The following is a 20,000-nucleotide window of genomic DNA, read 5'->3' as shown; positions in this document are numbered from 1 at the left end:
AGCGGAGTGGGGAGCAGCCACGACGGGGCGGGGGGGGCAACACGGCGCGCTGCGTGGGGCCCGGCAGCCGCGGAGCCTGCTGGGCGGAGGCGGGACTCGAACCCGCGGTCCCGGCTGCCGCTGCCGCCCCGCAAAAGCTGCGGCTCAGCCCGCTAGATGGCGGCCTCCCAACGAGGAAGGCGGGCGGCTCTCCAGCGCCGGGCACGCGCCTGGCGGCCGCGCCGCGCCCCTGCACCCTCCTTCCCCCGGCGGCGGCCATCGCGGTGCGGGGCCACGTGACGGCGCGCCGGCCAATGGGAGCGCGGCAGGGGGGCCCCGACTCTCGTCCCTGTGGCCGCCATTAAAGAAAAAGGGGCTCGGAATTAAAAACGGGAGAAGAATCCTCCCTCCCCCTCCCCGCTCCGGCCGCGACATGGGGGAGACTCGCTGAGGGGGGAGCTGGCTGACCAGGATGCCGCGGCCGGGCAGCCGCCGACAGAGGCACCGCTGAGGGGAAGCGAGGAGACCCGCCGGCGGGGGCTTCGGGGCACCGACTCCGCCACCAGCAGCAGCGGCGGCGGCGGCGGCGGCTGCGTCCCTCTGTCTCGGCGCACGGCGGCGGGGCCGGGAATCGTGGGGCTCCGACCCCTTCCCCCGCGGCCCTTCCGGCTGAGGAGAGCCCGGAGCTCAGCCGCCGCCTCCCCGCCCTCCCGAGGAGATCTCGGGGAGGGGGCCCTCCGCCCACTGCCCCCGCGGGGACGCCGCAGCGGGGCGGCGCGGAGCCTTCCCGCGGCAGCCGCCGGCTCGCCGGCCCTCCCGGAGACCCCTCACCTGAGGAGAGCGGGGGCCCCCGCCCCGCCGGGGGGGTCTCGGGGCTCGCTCCTCTTCCCCCGCAGAAGAGACCGCTCCGTTTGAAGACTATAATTTTATATTTTTCTTTCCCCCTTGCTCCCCCCTTTCTTTTCACCCCTACCTCCCCCTCCCGTTGTTTTTCTTTTTTTTTTTTTTTTTTTTTTTTTTTTTTTTTTTTTTTTTAAGGGACCAGCCTCGCAGCTGGGCTGGTCCCTCCCCGCCTCGCCTCTCCCCCCACCCCTCTCCTCGAGGGGGTCTTGCGGGGTTTGGCGCGGTGGAGGGGGCCCTCCCTGCCCCGGATCCCCCCCTTTCCTCCGGCTCTCGGCGGTAACTTGGCGGGGTCCGGGCTCCCCTGAAGAGACCCGCCCAGCTGTGTGGACTTTGTGGGGCTCCCTCAGCCCCGGAGGACAGCTGGGGGGGGCCAGCCTCCCTGAAGACATTCTGCGATTTACCCCTGCCTCCTCCCCCGAAAAGACTGGGGATCGGCCTCTGGGAGACTCCTCCATCCTTCCCCGAAGAGACTTCGAGGGTCACCCACAATTTCCTCCTTCCACCTCTCTCCCCCTCCCTCCTTTCCCCACGGAAGGATTTTTACCCAGCGGAGGATATTTTGGTTTCGCCCTCTCTGCGAAGAGTATTTCGCTTTGGGGAGGGGGGGTTTCCACTGGGGAGTCTAATCCCCCGCTGGGCTGCGAAGGAGACTTTTGCGGCCTTTCTCTCTCAAGGAATACCTTCCCCCCTTCCTCTGCCCCCGCAGATGTTTTTTTGGGGTACACCCCAGGAAATTTTTCTTGTCCTGCCTTTACGAATTCTTCAGACTCGCCTTGCTTCTGGCCCCTAAAGTTTGTTTTTATGATTTTAAATTTTAATTTATTTGGAATATTTTTGGAGCAGGGGAGAAGAATCTGACCCCCCCACACCCTGTTGCCCTCGGACTCCAAAGAGACGAGCCTGGATTTTTCTCTCTCCCACAGCCAATCCTTCCCAGTCATTCCACAATTTGCCCCTTTCTCATCTGATGACTAAAGAAACAGGAGGAAGAGGAGGGAGGTTTCTGGATTAATTGCCCCCACTGGATTATTTATTTTTTTCCTACTTCTCTTGCTTGGCATCCGAGAAGAGAAGAAGGAGGGATGTCAGCTGATTTTTACCCCTAGCCCCCCTGGATTAATTGCCCCATTTTTATTCTCTTGGATCAATTACCCCTTCACTTTACCTCTCCCTCCCCTCCTTATGCGAATGAGAAGACAAGAGGAACAGGGAGGATTTTGATCTTAATCTCCCGTCGTTGGATTACTTGCCACCTCCCTCTTTCTGTTCTCCCCTTCTACGGTGGCTTTACCCCCCCTGTTTGATATCCAGAAGAAGAGAAAACGTTCCGAGTTTCTCTTATTTTTTTTATTTTTTTTTTTAATATATTTTTTACCTCCCTCTCCGATATCACTCTCCTCCTGGGTTATTTATCCTGCCACTATTTCGCGTGCGTGTGTGTCTGTATGTAAATCCCTTATTTAATTGTATTATTATTTGTGCGTGTGCAGAGTCCCCCCTCCCCCCTTTCCCTCTCGGTGTCTGTCTCTCTCTCTCTCTCTGTCTGTCTCTTTCTTTCTTGTCGGAGGCTGTGGGATAATGGCGTGTGGGTTGTGGCTGTGAGGATGAGTTCCTGCTTCGTGCCGAACGGGGCCAGCCTGGAGGATTGCCATTCCAACCTCTTCTGCCTGGTAAGTGTCGGCCACCGGCACACACACGCACGACAGACATAGAGTGAAAGAGAGAGGAGGTTTGGGGGAGGGGAGGAAGGGGTAGTGGAAGCAAAGCAGCCATTTTTAGCATAGCTTCTGTTGGATGAGTCCTCAGAGTAGGCCCTGCCTGGAGCCAGCCAACTCTCCCATGCCCCTCTGGTTCCCCCTCCATCGCTGTCTGTCTCGCCTTGCCCCTCCCTCCGCTTTCTTCCTGGGTAGTATCCTCCCTGCAACTCGCCTTTTCCTTCGCTTTCCTTGCCTGCAACTTTTCCTCCTTTCTCCGTATCTTCCTATCTCTGCTTCTGAACGTGATATTCTCCAAGGAGGTAAGGAGAGCTGCTGCTCCTTCTTCTTTCAGCCCCGCATCTCAGGGAACTTTCTCATTTCTCTCTCCGCTAGTGACATCCCAGGTGAATCTGAGCTGAAACCTTTCCTCCTTGCTTTTAAAGTGATCTCTTTTGCTGCTCGTTTTTATTCTGGAGGTCTGCTTTTGGTGATGCACCCTCTGCGAAGCGGTGGTATCTTATTTGTGCACCATTTTGTAGCCTTTTTTTAACCCAAGTATGAAGTCGTTCAAATTGTTGATTTTGATAGCTCCCAGAGTAAATTTGATGTAACTGGACTGTGATGCAATTTTTGGTGACTCTGCTGAGCTGTTTCATCTGTTTTTTAATGCAAATTGGCTAATCTTAGCTCACTGACTGGTATTTATTATTCTGGAGATTGTTTTAAGTAAAAACCTCCGCTAAGCTGTTGTACTAATATATTTTGGATGGAGGGAAATCTGGACAACCTGAACAGGTTTGCAGTCTTCACTAGGCCTGCAGCTTCATCTTAGTAGTGGATTTTAAAATCTTAAAGTGTCTTTCTAAAGTGTCAACTGTTGCAGACTACCTTTCATCTAAATTGCTTGTCCTCCTGAAGGCTGCCATGTTAGGTTTAAATGTTGCAGTAATCTTGTGTGTTGTCATTTTGGGAAGGAAAAAAAAAAAATAGTGACTTCTTAGCAAATGCCAGCCTACCTTGTTCTCCCTTCTCAAAGAGAACCCAGGGGCATTGCCTACCCTACATGCCTTAAGGTGACTGTCCCCATGGTAAAAAGCGCTGAAACTCAGTATGGTATTGCATTGTAGATAATCCAGAAATTGTCTTATTTCCCATTACATATAGTAGTAACTCTTTTACTGTATGAAGTCAAATGAATTTTTGCCTAGAAGGGGATTTAGTGGATCATAGCCAATGTGAATGCAAGTCAGGTGTATAATTTAATGATAGAAGCAGGATTTAAATTGTTAAAATGTGGTGTGAGAAATGAAAAGTGTGATAGCTCTGGGTAAAATAAGTGTACTTGAGAGGCTTCCTGTGTGAGATACAGAGAATATTTTGCAATGGAGAAACTTGTGAAATTTTCTGAAGTACTATATTACGGGAAGAATGTATGCTCGAGTTAGATTTACTATATTACCTATTTCCTTAGAGTAATCTTGGATTGAAAAGGTAGTGTATGCATAAGTAAGCAAGAAGAAAGACATTATTTGCTAAGGCAAGTGTTTAGTAGATTGGGCAGTTGCAGTCTGCAAATAATTACATTATGCACTTGCCTTTCACTTTATTTTAAATCAAATCTGACTTTTCTCTCTGTACTTTTAAAGCTGCAGTGAAAATGAACAGCTCTTGCTTTGCTGCAGTTATTAAAGGAGATTTTAAAACAGAGTGCCTGATTATTTCTAGTTTGTCTTCTAAGGTACACAAAATTTACAAGTATGGTTTCTGTTAAATTTTGTTGGATTAATCCTTCCTTTCTTCCTTCCACCCGCCTCTTCCTGTGCCATCATCTTATTATAGCAGGATTTCTGTTGGGGATGTACCTACCCCAGTGTCTGACAGTTGTTCTTTTCCTTCCTTCAGGCCGATCTAACTGGGATTAAATGGAAGCGATATGTATGGCAGGGTCCAACATCTGCCCCAATTCTCTTTCCGGTCACGGAAGAAGACCCTATTTTGAGCAGTTTCAGTCGCTGTCTGAAGGCGGATGTACTCAGTGTTTGGCGCCGAGACCAGAGACCTGGACGCAGGGAGCTATGGATATTTTGGTGGGGTGATGACCCCAACTTTGCTGACCTTATTCATCATGATCTCTCAGGTAGGAGGAAATGAATACCTTCTTTTGGTCAATGAAAGGATGCTGTTACGTGGGGCTGTGTTCTGCCAGCCCCTAGAAAAACTGTACTAGGTGGACTGTTGTCTATAGACAAGATAAATTTATTGTTACAATCTACACCAGATTATTACGGTAGTGCAGTGATCAAACAGCTACTGTTTGTGTTTAGGTGGTCTTGGACTGCTAGATTTTCAAGAAAGAAGTTTTTGGTCCCCACTTGTTTCTTTTGAAAAAAACAAGCCTATGAATTCTGGCAGCTCCTTCACAAGAAAGCTGTGCCTAGAGCTGTGCCTGTGATTCAGAAGTGATGTCTTAAACATGTTTTGATAAGAACCCTTTTGTTGGGCAATTAGAACTTTAAAATTCAAATAGTAAACTCCCATTTTATTATGTAATAAGGATTGTAGAGATCTGGGCAACTCTTGAACCATATGGAATTGTTTTGATTGGGAGTCAAACTCATCAGTGAGAAGCCCTCAAAAGAAGGCATCTGAAACTAGCTTGCTGGTTTTGTATAAGATTCTCTAAACCTTGTATTTTTATGATTTCTCTCTCCCCCTTTCCCAGTGCTCTGAACCTGCATCTGCTTTCAAACATAGCCATTTGAAAGACTGGCTATATCTCTCAATTATGTTGTACTTCAAATTCGGCACCTTGTTTCAAAAAAGTTTATTTGTTGATCTCAATTCCCAAAGTAGATGGCTTTCCAGTTGCTTATCAGTAAGGTGATGAGGTTAGGCTCTTAAACTAGCTCTGTAAGTCTAGGGGAGAGGCTATACTAATTCTGTGGGGAAAAAAAAAAAGTCACATCACTCCAATTTCCTTTAAAATAACGTACAGTGTTCAGATTACTGAAGTGTAAAATGAGACCAAGGCTTGGTGACCTGGTAACCAGAAATTGTTAATGCTGGCTGTGTTTGTGGATAAACTGAAGAACAAATATGAGTTTGAAGTGCCACTGTGAAAGTCGACTTGAAAGAATTTAATACTATGTGGAATTTTCATACAAAAATAATATGATCTGAAAAACAATTGACACCTCAAAATGACGTTTATTTCTTTGAATAACTGACTTCAAAGATTGGGATGTTGCTCATATTCCTGTCTGTCCTGGAACTAGAAACTTTGCATCTTAAATGGTACTTACATTGTAGATTGCTTGATATATTAGTGCATTTAAGGCTTCCTTATTTTGCCCTATGAATAACCTCACATTTGACCTGCAGGGAACATCCTTTGTATGACTGAGATGTAACTTAGACTAAACGCTGGGCTTGGCCTGGGCCTGCCCTGAGCAAAGACCAACACTTGCGGAGAAGTATCTATGTAAATTTTGTGTGCTGTTGGCTGGTGGGATTAAATTGAGACAAATACGTTACATTATTTTTTGAGTGGAAGATCAAATAAAAGTTAAGCCATTTTGAGAATTATTTCTGCACTACCTGGCCATCAAAATTATTCGTTTGAGCAATTTTCTTTGCATTCTCTCTTGAATCCATCTACTAGTGGTTTAGTATAGAGGTACCTTTTGAAAATAGTGGTGTATTGTAGCTGAACTTTTAGATCAGTGTGTATTTTTGCTTTTATGGAATTAGGCTTTTGCGCAGGTAGATAAGCACGTATCATCCCAGTTACTTATCAACTCTTAACCTCTCTTAGGGTATAAGGGAGAGATAGTAGAGCCTTCCAGCCATGTCTTTGCAGTTGTTCGGGGTGTTTTCTTTGTTCAGGTAACCTGTGGATGACTGTGCTTCACTAGAGCTGTTCCACACATCTTTCTGTTAGATATTTTTCTTTATAAATGCTTATCAGTCATGAGTCTGTTACCTATGTCTGTGTGTAGATGTATCTGACATCTTGGTTTTTGCAGGCATGTTTTTGTCTCCTTTTAAGTAAAAGAAAACCAATATAATCTCTTAGAGTGTGTTAGTCTGTTTGGCTCTTCTGACCAGAAGTTGATAAAGATGTTAATCAGCTAGATTGTGGAAGAGATGGCTGAGGGGTGCCTGCACCTGCACTTTTTCTCTTTCCCGTTACACAAAATCTTAATGTGAACCTCATACAAGAAAGAATTATGGCTGAACTCAAACAATGTTATCTGACCTTTGTCGTAGACCTAATGGATTTTTTTCATTGGTGGACAATTTCTCCTAGTAATTCACATTGCCCTGGTCTCCCAATGATTGCTTGTTACATTTTCAATGGGAAAGATAAATTACTTCCTAGCAGAGGCTTGTTACCTGCAAAATTGATTGGGAATTGTTTGCTGCTGAAGGTTAAGGTGCTGCCTCATTTAGAACTTTTCTACTTGGTAGGTGAAGAATTGCCCTGAAGAATAGGGCGAGGGAGGCTGAGAGGGGCTGAGCACTGTCTTGCTGCTCTCCTGTCCCTTACTGCCTGTGGGCAGACTTCTCTTGGGGAAAGGGGCCTTGAAAGAGCTGTAGTTAAAAATATGCCAGAGCAATGTTAATAACTTTTGATTCTGGCTTCCTTTGGTATGAAACGATTGCCTGTTAAGAAGCGGTCGATATTTTGACAGTTTCTGACTTTTTTTGGTGATTTGTAGTTTCAGTGAACAATGGACACTCAGTGTCTGGAACACATCTTGGTTATCAACCCCCAGGGATTTGAAATACAGCAGCCTTCAAGAATCCTTTTGTCCCCTTCCCAAGATCACTTCAAAAGTGAACCTACAGTTTTGTGGGTGTACATCTACGCATATCAGATTAAAAAAAAATAAATTATATCTCTCTTCAGCCAGTATGTTCTAGTTCATCTTTGCCCTGGAGATATGTTTGAATGCCTGCTACTGGCTATATCTGAATCCTTGTGTCAGGCCTTGGATAACTGTCTTGTTGATGGTCAGGGATTGTTGTTGCCTGGGGGCGTGTCAAAAGGAGACTTGTTCAGAGATGCTGATTGATCAGTAATATTGACTTCACTCAATCTTTTTTTTTTTTTTTTTTTTCCCTGGGAAGCTACTTTACGTAATAACAAAAAAACCCCTTAAGTCTGTTTCTATCCCAACATAGCTAGAGGCAGACACAAGTTAGTGAAATGTTTTTTTATCCTCTAACAAACTCAGAGGTTATGTTTTTGTTGTGACAGTGAGGCTTGATTATAGTAATTCTTGCAACTCTAAAGTAGGACATCTCTTCAAATTTCAGAAGGCAATGGTCTCTCACTGGTCTCATTAGCAGTTATTTTACCAGATAGGTTCCTTCTTGTTTTAAAGTGGTTACCTTTACACTTGGATATTTTTAAATTGGCAGTAGATGGTTTCAAACCTGAGAACGGTTGGTTATGAATTATGTACAAGACATAGTCGCAAGGAAATGGTTGCAATTTGATTAATGCTTGGATAGGGGAATGCTTCTATATGCCCTTGACCTTCAAATTGCATCTTTTAAATGGTGAGCTATAAGATGCGTCTTTTTTTGTTCTGCTGTCTATTAAATCTTATTAAATTACTTTAAAAATTAAAGAGTTTTCCTTGTACCTGTCACGTATCAAGTGAATCAGGTTTTGTTTGCTGAACAGTAGTCTTCATGCTTCCGTGAGGGATAAATGTATAAAACAATGGTAGTCTTAGCTCCTTACTCGGCTTGTAGGAGATCTTGAAAGAACAAGGAGAAAGATCTGCATACTGATGCTTGTCTGTTGATAATGTATGGTTAAAAACAGCAAAGGCTTCTGTGTGTTGTGTAGTTCTCAATACATGTGCATTATAGATTAAATCCTTGTCTCCAAACAAATCTGTGAATTGGTTGGTTTGTGCTGATGTCAGCACTGTCTCATTACTTTTAATACGATGGAAACCAGAGTATGAGCCAGTTATCACACCAAGGGTTCTGCAAAAAAGCCTGCCAGTTGCAAGTAGTTGGCAAAGAGAGCTTTGAAGATAGTCCAGCTAGCGGCTTGCGCTTTTTCTCAGTAACATTTACTTCCTAAGACCATTTAACTCCTACAAACTAAAGGGATGCTTGCTTAAAAATTTTGCATCTCATGTCAGTACAGGGAGTTTAAGTAACTTGTCTGTGGTGGATACATGTGTTATTCCTGTGTATGTAATAAGGTGTTACAAATGTGCTTTGCTGCGTGGTGCATTGATGCTTTAGTGTTTCTTCAGTCCTCCATGTTAGAGATGTGTCCACTTAAGCAAAACTGCTGATAAGCATTATGCAAAAATTACTGAAGCAGGCTTTGTGAAAATTCTGTGACTTGGTGTGAGTACCAGTCTGAAAGTGATGTTTAAATTCATTCCTTTTTTCTTTTCTCCTGATCAAAATACATGTGAAATCTGTGCAGTAAGGTGAAAAACTCTGTCACGTTTTGCATCCTATTGTATTCGTTATATGTACAATGTCACATGCATAATATACCTGTATAAATAAAAGCAATGACTCCATGAACAGGGAGGGTGAGATTTAACAATATAAGTAAAATATATCTGCCTGTGGAATTACTCAAAGACGGTGTGGAGGAGGATATTGGAACATTAAGTTAGAAAGTTTCTCAGTTTTTCTTTTCTTGTGGCCATGCAAACAAACCCAGACAAACTTACACCCAACAAATAGTGAAGGAAAGCTGTTACCTTGTTGTCCTGATAAACAAGCACAGCTACACACTTCCAAAAAGGTCATACTTTTAAATTTTTACTTTGTAGAAAAATATTCTGCTGGGTAGAGAAAGTAGAAAACCTATATATGCGAAGCTGGTAAATGGTTAGCACTACAAAAAACTAACTTGGTGCTGAATATTTTGAGTATGTTATTTTAGACAGTAGCTTATGTTTTGCCTTCCTTCACAGCTGATGAAATTTTCCAACTAGTTTAGATATCTAGAGTCTTACATATAGACTCTGCAGTGAATGTAGATAACAGATACAACTCTACTAGAAGCAACTTAAGTTGTCTTGTATTCTGAAGATGGTATTTTGAACTGTATTCAGTCCTCTTTTTCAATCAAAATCTGTTGCTTCTTGCTTATTTCATAAGGGATATAGGCCCTCAAAATTATTTTTCAGGAGGATAACTGGGTGATTTTTGCTTTGAGCAGCTGTATTTAATCTTAAAGTATTTGAATTTCAAGACCTGCTTTCTAAATAGAAAACTTTACTTGAAGTGTTTCTGTCATATTATTACAATATTGTAATATTATACAATGTACAGCAGCAATTTCACACTACTTTGCTAATTATACTTCCCTTGTAATCTGAAGCTTATATAGGAAATTTGATTGTATAAATCAGTTTTGCATCAGTCTATTTCTGTAACTGGCATGCTGTCAAATGATGACAGAAAGGAAGCCTGTGAAGGTAAGTAATACTTCTAAAAGATGTGTCTCAGTCATGATACTAAGGAATGGATTTTTCCTCTGTGTAATTGAAGTAGTTGGGGGCAGGGGGAGAGGAGTTCTAGTCCAAAGTGGAGGCTTGACTGTGACTTGCTTCTTTGCATAGTTTATTTTAGAGGTTCATTGAGCATTAGGAAGATACTTTTAATGGCATGGTAAACATATTCAGCCTACCCAAGAATTGACGTTTAGTGGTGATTTGCTGTCATGGCCAGCTATATGCTAAAAGGAAGAAGGGGGAAAAATTCGCATTCTTTAAAAGTCTTCTTGAAAATGTAATTTTTAATACTGTATATTTATCTGTTGCTATGTAGATTAAGAAATTTAAAATTGATTAAGAAATTCAAAATTGGTTTTCTTGCAAAAAACATATACTGAGCAAAGACCTGTTTATTTCTTAGCAATCCTTCATTAATAAATTTGGCTAAAGATCTGTGGGTAACAAATATGGTTTAAAACATCTGACTTGAATTAAATGAAAAGGTTTAAAGATACTGCTTTATCAGAATTCACTAAAAATTGCATGGCTTTTGTGTTCTGAGCATGCTTCCAAACTCATGCCTCACAGAATGCTTGTCCAAGAGTGCCAGAAAGACATAATCAGTAAAAATGAATTTTACTGTTTCAGGTGAACTGTATGAAGAATATAAAGTAAACATAAAAGCACTGAAAGCAAATAGCCTCCTACAACTGTTTTTGTAAAGTTGGATGGGGGTAGTATCAAGGTGTTGATTGATAAAGTTTGTTATTTATGTGTAGTGTGAAAATTGCTTTTTCCTGGCATTGTTTCCATCAATTCTTCATTTCCTGATAATTTTTAGCTTCATTTAAGGAAACCTCTCTGCCTAACGTGGTGTAAAGAGAGAGGGAACAACATTGGTTATAGTGGGATGATATATGTATAACTTGTTTAATGGACTCACATAAAAGTATGTCGCAGAGGAGTTGAGTGGTTTGGACAGCTAAGAGAACTAATCAAAAATAAAATATTTGTAACCTTCAGGTTGACATATTGCTTCTGTGGATAACACTCGTCTGAAGTGAAATTGTGGCTTAACACTTTAAAATGAGTCAGCAACTTATTTTGGTTTGTTATCACTATCAGACTGAACATTTGGAATTATTGTGTTTAAGAAAGATTAGAAGACAAAAGTACCTCTCCCTCTCTCTTTTTAAAAATGGTTTACTTTGCACAATTTCTATTAAGTAGGAGGATTTTTTTTTTCTCATGTTGAGAAACAATAATTTGAATGAAGAAAAATAGTTGGGAGATGTGAGCAGATGTCATATTTCTCTCCTTACATCCGCCACTCTAAAAAAAGGGGGAGGGGGGGATGACTAAATAGGCTTCAAAAAGACACAGAACACTTACTGATTTTTTTTTTTTTTTTTTTTGCATGAATTTGAATAATGTTCTGAAATGAGGGTATCTCTAACTGTCGTCTTATTTAACCTTCCCTTTCTATAGCAAGATGCACTTCAGTTTGAACAGGTGGTCTTATTTTGGGTACCAGACGTTCTTCCTGATCAGTGGGCATGCTTGCAGCGTGCTGCCTTAAATATTAGAGTTTTAATTGTTATTTCCATCTAATGCCTTATGCTTTCCCCACATAATATGCTCATTGAGGAGTCTCTGTTTCAGCAATAAACTAAGACAGCTAGGAGAGCACTTAAGAATTACAGTCTTGTGGCAAGTTCTTGCATGTAAACTTTTGTTCATGACTTGGTTGTCAGCACAACTATTAATGTTAACTGAAATACCTTGCACTTTGTAGTGTCTTCAGAAAATTGAAACCTCTCCTTTGTGTCCATAGTATGACCATCAAAATACAAGCTTTGAATTACACTTCAGTATCTTTGCAATTTCAGGATCTTTCTCCTTGTTGATACACTAATACGTTAAAACAAAATTAGGCATAAAGGCTGGAAATAGCTCTTTCTATTTCCTTTTATAATGGGTAATTGATGCAGGGGATGTTCTTAGAATGATTTTTTTTAAATTACAAGAGCCATATAGAAACCAGCTATTTAACCTTTGAAATGGTGTGGAGTTTATTGTGCAGTTAAAGTCCAATATCATTAAGCTTTGTAGTTAATGTTTGCTCTATTGAGCTGCTTGTTTGCCACCAGTTGAGCAGTATGTGCTGAACAGCAAAGCTGCCTGTAGGATAGGGCTGCTCATGTGTGTATGTCTACAAATCTCCGAGATGGGGAAAAATGTGTCCTCTTGGCACAAATATTTATACCCTTTGACTTTGGACCTTTGTTGCTTTTTGTTACAAGCTTCTTGTACAATGTTTCTTTAGTGAGTTACTGTATTATCTTTTAGCCTTACGGTTTTTAAAAGCAAGCTTTTGCTGAACTTCAGAACTGAAATAGGGTGATGGGGTAGGAAACTCATGGTAAGGCCTCTTATTTAGGAAATGCGGTTCCTTGCTTTTCCTTGTTTTTATCAGAAAATTATTTCATGTAGTGATTAATCTGTAATGTTGTGTACCTCTGACTTTATAAATTATGGGACAGGCCTGTTTACTCTCTCCCTCCGAGAAGGATCCTGGAAGTAATTTTGTTTAACTCACAATACTGTTCTTGAGTGGAAATGTACTTTCATTTGTGTGGAATCTGGCAATATACAAATATGGCCAGCACCTTCTGGCTGTGATAGTATCTTGAAATTCCCTTTTTTGTCATCTTTGTCTTAAAGATTGTTTATTGTTATAATCTGTAAGGTTTTTTGTTTGTTTTCCTAAATAAAGCTCTTAGGTGTCTGGTTTTCTTCCATGCTCTCTAATTTAAGGATATTGAGACTTTAGTTAATACTATTGCAACCTTTTAAGCTTGTAAGTGGCTTCCAGATAAAGGTGAAGGGGCTTATTTCGAAGGGGGTTTTAAAATGCAAGGACTTGCCTGTATTACTGAGGTTTTGTGACCATTGAGCAAACCAGTGGAAAGGTATTTGAACCAAAATCTTCTGTGAAGGACAAGTGAACAGACAGGTCGCTGTTGTAAGACCTGTTGTACGGAACTAAACCTGAACCCAAGCCTCATTTCTTGGAGGTGTGCAAAGAAGGCATGAGGGGCAACGAATGTGAGATACGAGCAACCTGCTCTAACTTTGAACTCTGAGTGGGGGTTGGAGCAGATGACCTCCACAGGTCCCTTTCAACCTAAATTATTTCATGACTATCCAGAGACTGAAGTAAAAATATGTCTCCTTATCTATGTCAGACAGTCTTCTAGTCTCTGCTGCTACCTGGAGTATAAAAGCAGTGGCGTTATAACTGTGCTAGGTTAGTCCAAGGAGACCAGGAGCACATCCTTAGGGATATATGTAAAACGTGATATACAAGGAATTGTAAGCATAAAGATAAGACCTGACTGCCAGTAATTTAAGGACAAGAGTTTGAGTTTTCTTATATTATATTCCATATTCCTGTGTTGCTGGGAATGAATGGTACCACATATATACTGAGAGATACTACAGGAACTTTCAAATGTCCCTCATTTTACTTGTGGAATGTAATTGTAAAGCCACTGTAATTCTTTGGACCAGTGCTTATACTTCTAGGGCGCGTAAACTGTGTTCAAACCCTGATTATGAGCCAGAGTGGTGAAGAGATTACAATTTGTAATGAATCTTGCTTTCTGATTTGGCAAATCTACTTGGCTTTTGAAAGTTGGATTCCATGACTGTTTGATTTGTGGGGCCCATAAGATCTCAGTGTTTCACTTCAGCATCCTATCAGTATGAACTGAGCTTTGTCTTTCGGCTTGCTGTTTTTCTCTGCTGTTCTATGTATAGATTGGAAAGCAGGACTAGCCTGCTTAAATAGAAAGCAGGACTAACCTGCTTAAATATCTTTTAAAATTTGAATTAAAGAGAAAAATTGCAGCTATGAGAGTCTTCTGAGGAGAATCAGGTTGTTCTTACCAGTTTTCTGAATCTGAGTGTTTCTTTTTTTCCCCTCTAGCAAATAGTTGAACACTGAGAGTCAGTTGATCAACGATATTTGTGCTCAGCTTTCCTCAGTCAGTGTTAGCTAAAGACACTAGGATATATTAAAAGTTTGGCTTTAGGCAATTTATTTTTAAGTATAATTGTCAGCTAACTCTGGGATAACTAATTCAGACTACCCAAAACATGAGCTACCTTTCAGACAGATCAGTACACAGTGATCTTGCAGGCTGAAATATGTAACATACTGGTGCTAGTTGTTTCCTTTTGTATACAAATAGCTGTTGATTTTTTTTTTTTTTTTTTCTTGTGGGAGATGATATATTTTTATAGCTGATTACTTTTAGCAGTTATACTATTATAAAGTGAGTAGAATTATCTGAATGTTATAGGCTTTTTTTTTGATTGCATGTTATTCTGTGAATGTCTTAAAAGCTTGTGGGAGAGAAAAAGGTGTTGTGATGTGCATGAAATAAAAGGGTGGGATTCAATGCTATTTTTTTTTTCCCCTTTGCCTTATAGAAGAAGAAGATGGTGTTTGGGAGAATGGACTTTCTTATGAATGTCGCACTCTACTTTTCAAAGCTGTTCACAACCTGCTGGAGAGGTGTTTAATGAATCGGAACTTTGTACGCATTGGGAAATGGTTTGTGAAGCCTTATGAGAAAGATGAAAAACCTATAAACAAAAGGTAGGATGTTTTATTTTGCTTTATTAAAGGAGTTACAGGCTTTATTTAAGATTTGTTTTAGAAGAAACATTTAATTAAGATCACTATGTTTATAGCTTGTTTGGGAACCTGGATCTCTGATCTTTCTTGATTTTCTGCCTTTTTGGGGTTCTTCAAAACTTTTTTATGATGAAAAGAAGTAATACTAAAGGTAGTAGGCAGTCTCTTCTGTACTGGTACTCCTATACAGCCCATGGGTAATGGGGATGCTGGAAAAGAATCTGGAGTCTGCTAGAAAGGAAGAAAAGGGTAACTATGTGAAGAGATACCAGCTCTCTGGACTTGCTAGTATAGTGACTGGGACTAATTCTGATTCTAAATACTAAGACTCATTCTTCGAGCAAATGGAATCTAGAGAGCTATTTACAGGCACTGCATGAGGTTTGGATAAATTGCATCTTAGAGGAAATGTTGAGAAGAGAGTTTGAAATGTCAGCTCCTGGTCAGAAAGAAGGTTGTCTAGGAACTCTGGTGTGAAAAGAATACATGTGGCCTCCACATTGAGGGGGAGGATGGTGAGAGGAGAATTTTTGATCTAAATTAGAAAGACTACTACTTATGGTTCTAACGTGGTTTGACATGGTCTATGTTGCCTAGCAATAAATAATGAAATGAATAAAAACTAGGTTAGCTGGAACAAGTTTAATCGCTGTTCCCAAATCAGCTTTTAAAATCCAAAGTAATTTAAGGCTTAGACGATGGTGTTTTTTGTGTGTTGTTTTTTGTGTGTGTTTGTTTTTTTTTCCTCACCCTGTGTGTGTATATGTATTAAATCTTGCATGCAGGAAATTGAGATCAGTGGCTTTCCTTTTTGGGTGTGGGGTTGGCCATTGTTGGCATCTTCTGCAATAAATTTAAACTTGAAAGCAAACTAGAGATGTTCTGGAGTAAAAGAAGCAGAAGCACATGTTTGTGCGTGTTTCTATTAGTAGTTGTGAACTACTGCTTTTAATTTATGCATAAACTTGCCCTTTAGGTCTAGGCATCTCTTTCTCCACCCTGGTCAGGGCAAATGTTTCCTCTCTGGGGTGTCCTTGTACATCCATTTCTTATGTGTGTTGTTGCTATAAATCGATAGTAAAGAGTTTACTTTTAACTATTTAGGCCAATATTGTCTTGGCACAGTCTGTACTTTCCTCATTTGAGGAACTGGTTTTCCAAATTGCTATTTGAAACTAGCATTAGTTATGGTATGGCATCTCTTACAGCAATTCCATAAAGCTCTCTGCAGCAGCTGGAAAAGCTGATGAAAGCTTTTAAAATAAAATAGCAATGTTTGTTTGATTTGGAGACTCTGATTCTTTTTTTAAGAAGGTCAGAAGGTCAGCATGCCCGATGAAAATAACTGAAGGAATTGTGTGTTTACCTACACAGCTTCATCATAAATAGTTCAGAACTACTGGAAAAATATGCAGAAGGATTAGACAGACCTATGTAAGACAGTTTAATTGCAGAGAAATATAAATGTTTCCTACCAGATAGCTCAATACCACATGATATTCTGAGTAGTGGCTTTTATGAAATGAAACGAGGGGAATGGTTAACAGATGTACATCCTTGTGGCATATTTGGCTCAACCGTTCTAGGAATATCTAGGATTTAGATAATCTATACTCTCTGGAAAGTTAGGCTGTTCAGAGGTACCAGTTCAGGCCTCTGCTGCTCCCAGCAACTTCCCGTGGGAGAAACAGAAATGATTGAAATAAGTGCTTTGTGATACGACCTCTGTAGCTAGAAAGCGTGTCACTCTGACTGAGGAGGAAATGTCAAGTGGAATGGTTTGAGTTGATTTTGGTCTCTTGTGTAAACTGGAATACTCATCTAGTCAAAAGGGACATTTCTCTCTTATCAGATGTTAAGCATGACACTGCAGCAAACTCAACTTAAAAGGACTTGCAGCCTGACTAGAAAATGGCCTGGATGTTGCACCTGGAGTGCTAATATGCTTCTTACCAGACAACTGGTCTAGAACTAACAAAAACTAAACCTTAATGCAACTTTTGCATATTTTCCCTTCCTGAGGATCCATTTAGTCAGCAGGAACCTATACTAGGTTTATCTTGGCTTTGTTGATGTGGCTGACTTAATTAAAAAACAAAGCAAATCACCAACAGCCCCTCCCCAAAGCCATTTTTCTGTTCATGATTGTGGATGCACATATCTTAATAACAGTTTTGAAACTATATTTCTGTATTTTGGGCATTTTTACCATCTTTCAAGCAATAGGAATAGTAATATTCATAATGCTAATCTCAGAAGCATGTCATAGTAGCTTCTTGACGTAGGAAGAATAGTCTTTTTCAGAAGACTTTCTGTTTCTTCCTCTGTTAGAAATATATATATCTCCCCAAAAAGTAGTGTTGCTCCTATGTAGGAGTAGACGCAGATGAATGTGCCAGGTAGTGCATCTGTCGTAGGGAATAAAACCTTTTTGTTCTGGAAGATTTTAATTGCTTCATTATATTGCCTGTGTTGATTAAATGTATGTCTTGTTCTTAAGGAAGAAAAAAGTTACCCATGATGGTGTTTGGTATATTTTTATTAATCCTTTTCTTACAAAACATTGAATATTGGGAGAAGTACAGGAAGAAACTGTGTGTACCCCAAAATAGGGAGGCTTTGCCCCATTCTTGGTATCCCTGCCTGAGTGTTGTCTTGCTTCATTTCAGACCTCGTTACTGTTACCTGTAGTGCTAACTGCCCTCCTGGATTGTTATGTATGCTTTGCTCTCTTCAGGACTGTTCTTTGCGTTAACATTCAGAAACCCTGAGATTAAATTATCCAGGCACATGAATTCTAAGGCATTTATTATACTGGGGGTATGAAGTCTGCTACCAGTCTGCTTCAGATCATAGTTTATACTGCCCTGTGCTGTGGGGCTTGGCTGGCTGCTATATGGACTTGTTCTCTGTGTATTATGACTACAGATTTTGATAAGGTTGGTTGTTCTTGCTGGCAATCTTTAGTTTCAAAGACTTTGATTAGAGACTGAGTAGTCAATGCTCTTGGTGGTGGAGGTAACTTCTTAATGTGTGCTTCCTGGAGCTCTAGGTTGAGTGATGTGCAGGACCTTAGTCCTACTTTTTCCCTTTCTTTCTCTTTGAAGAATGTGCAAATAGAGCTATTTCTTTCATTTGAAGCTGATCCCATCTGGGTTTTCCTGAGTTCTGTTTGAAAGTATGTTGTTGCAGAATGTGAGATTTTCTGCTTTCTGGTCTCCCAACAATAGAAGTCAGTTGTGTTGTACTTTTCATATGTACGTGGTAGTGCAGCAGACATAAGGTTGTGATTTCTAATAGGTGTTTGGCTGTGGTGACAGATCCTCAGGCAGCTATGGCTTCCTGTCTGTTGCTCTGTTATTTTTCCTCTTTGTATAAGGTTATATTAAAAAGAAAAGTCCATTTCATCATTGTGTTCCATACATTTTAATTTTAAAAGGACAGTCCTTAATGTTCATAAACTCATGCCACTGTGGCATGTAAATAGATGACCAAGAAAGTAAGATAGTTTTAAGTGTTCACTGTTTTAATTATGTTTAATGATGTGACTCCTAAAACAAACTTATTAAACTAACCTCATATTATTGTTTAATATCACTTAAAAATTTTGCTGTGAAAAAAGTAAAAACTTCAGATGTTTGCATTGTGCAGTCACATGCTACATGTTGACAAGGCTGCAAGGTAATAACCATGACCTGCTCTTCCCTCCCTCCTTCCCTCCCCCTACTTCTCCCCAGTCTAAAACCAGCATTGAGAAAAGTGAGACAGTCATGTATTTGGTGAAATTTGATCTGTTAGAACAAGTCACGATTACCATGCCTGAGGAAACTGTCTGAGGTTTTCAAGTATGCCAGTTCCACTTCTGTTTATAGATAGGGCAGGAATGGAATAGCTAACTCCCTGAAGTGTGCGTGGTAGGTTTTTTGTCATTGTTCATTTGTAAGTAGGCGACTTTCAGTTTTTCAGGAAAGGGTGGTGGGGGTCAGCAGGAGAACAACCGTAGAATAAAAGACTAAAGAGAAGGTTTTGCTAATGGTCTTAGTTGTAACCAAACAGGGGAGAAAAAAAAAATCAGTATTGGTCACAACCTTTTTCAATCACTTAAAGCAAGGTAAATTACAGAAGCTCAATAATGTGGTTTAAATGACTGCATGTTAAATTACAAAATTTGACAAATAGGAGTGTCTGTCATCTTTTCTCATTTCCCAACCTACTGTGTCGTTATTGCTGTGTTCAGAAATACGGTTGTGTATCCTTTATTCAAAAACCCACCCTATAAATGTATGAGACTGAGATTGTGATCTGCTGCATCCGATTGTCTGTCTACCTTTTCTGGTTAGACTGCTCAAATAACAGCCTTTGGATGAACTTTATCTCTTGCCAACTGGATGCTAAAATAGTAGCGTGTACCTGGAATAAATATGATTAGGAAATTTGTCAGATTAAACACTATTTTAGACACAATTCCTTAATGAAGATTAAATCTGACACTCCTAATTAAACAAAAATATGAAGTGCTTACATAGAAGATACCTCCTGAAGTTTTAGTAATAAGTACAACTTGCTAAACTTTAACACAATTGAAATACCAGTAAGCAAATAATTGAGTAATTCTGGTTTTGTGGGGGCATCTGATAGATAGCTGAAAATCTAGAATACTAGAAGTCATGATGTTACTTGTATGGTTGTTTCTTCCCTCTCCTTGCAAATAGGAAATATAACCAATTGCAGTGGGTGGCAAACCAGAATTTATGCCTGAGTTAACTTAAAAAAACAAAACACAAAAAAAACACCAGAAAGAAACACCATATATCTAAAGGAAATTAAAGAACCCCCCCACCCACCCAACAACAACAACAACAACAAAAACAAACAAAAAACCCAAACCAACCAAACAACAACAACAACAACAAAAAAAAAAACAAACCAAAAAGCCCCCCAAAAAAGACAAACCAAAAAAACACCAAAATAACCCCACTTGGAAAATTATAAGTGATAAGCTTATCATAGCTTACAAAATGAAACTTGCTGCACAGGTTTCACAGGTAATGTTGTTTCACATTAGTCTGGGTACAGGTTTTTGTAATGCCAGTCCACCATTTGTTTATTTTTTTCATGGAACTACTATTTTAGCTACCTGATGTAAATAATAAGTATATGACTTCATGGGAAATGACTGCTGAAAAATATTCTAGCTATAAATTGGGGTTTGTTATAAGCCTTTGT

At 40.4% G+C, this 20,000-nt stretch overlaps 1 protein-coding gene across 1 annotated transcript in view; it reads left to right on the top strand.

Moving 5' to 3' along the window:
- Nucleotides 1-307: 307 nt before the first annotated feature.
- Nucleotides 308-20,000, top strand: part of MED13 (mediator complex subunit 13) — a 60,104-nt gene continuing 40,411 nt past the window's right edge. Inside the window, exons 1-3 of the mRNA XM_009972311.3 lie at nt 308-2,552; nt 4,482-4,716; nt 14,567-14,735. Of these exons, the coding sequence (XP_009970613.2) occupies nt 2,487-2,552; nt 4,482-4,716; nt 14,567-14,735 (470 nt within the window). The 5' untranslated portion in view covers nt 308-2,486. The remainder of the gene's footprint in view (nt 2,553-4,481; nt 4,717-14,566; nt 14,736-20,000) is intronic.

Source organism: Tyto alba, unplaced genomic scaffold, assembly GCF_018691265.1.
Source record: "Tyto alba isolate M040663 unplaced genomic scaffold, T.alba_DEE_v4.0 Super-Scaffold_19, whole genome shotgun sequence".
Taxonomy (NCBI): Eukaryota; Metazoa; Chordata; class Aves; order Strigiformes; family Tytonidae; genus Tyto; species Tyto alba.
This window is presented reverse-complemented; position numbering and strand designations above follow the sequence as displayed.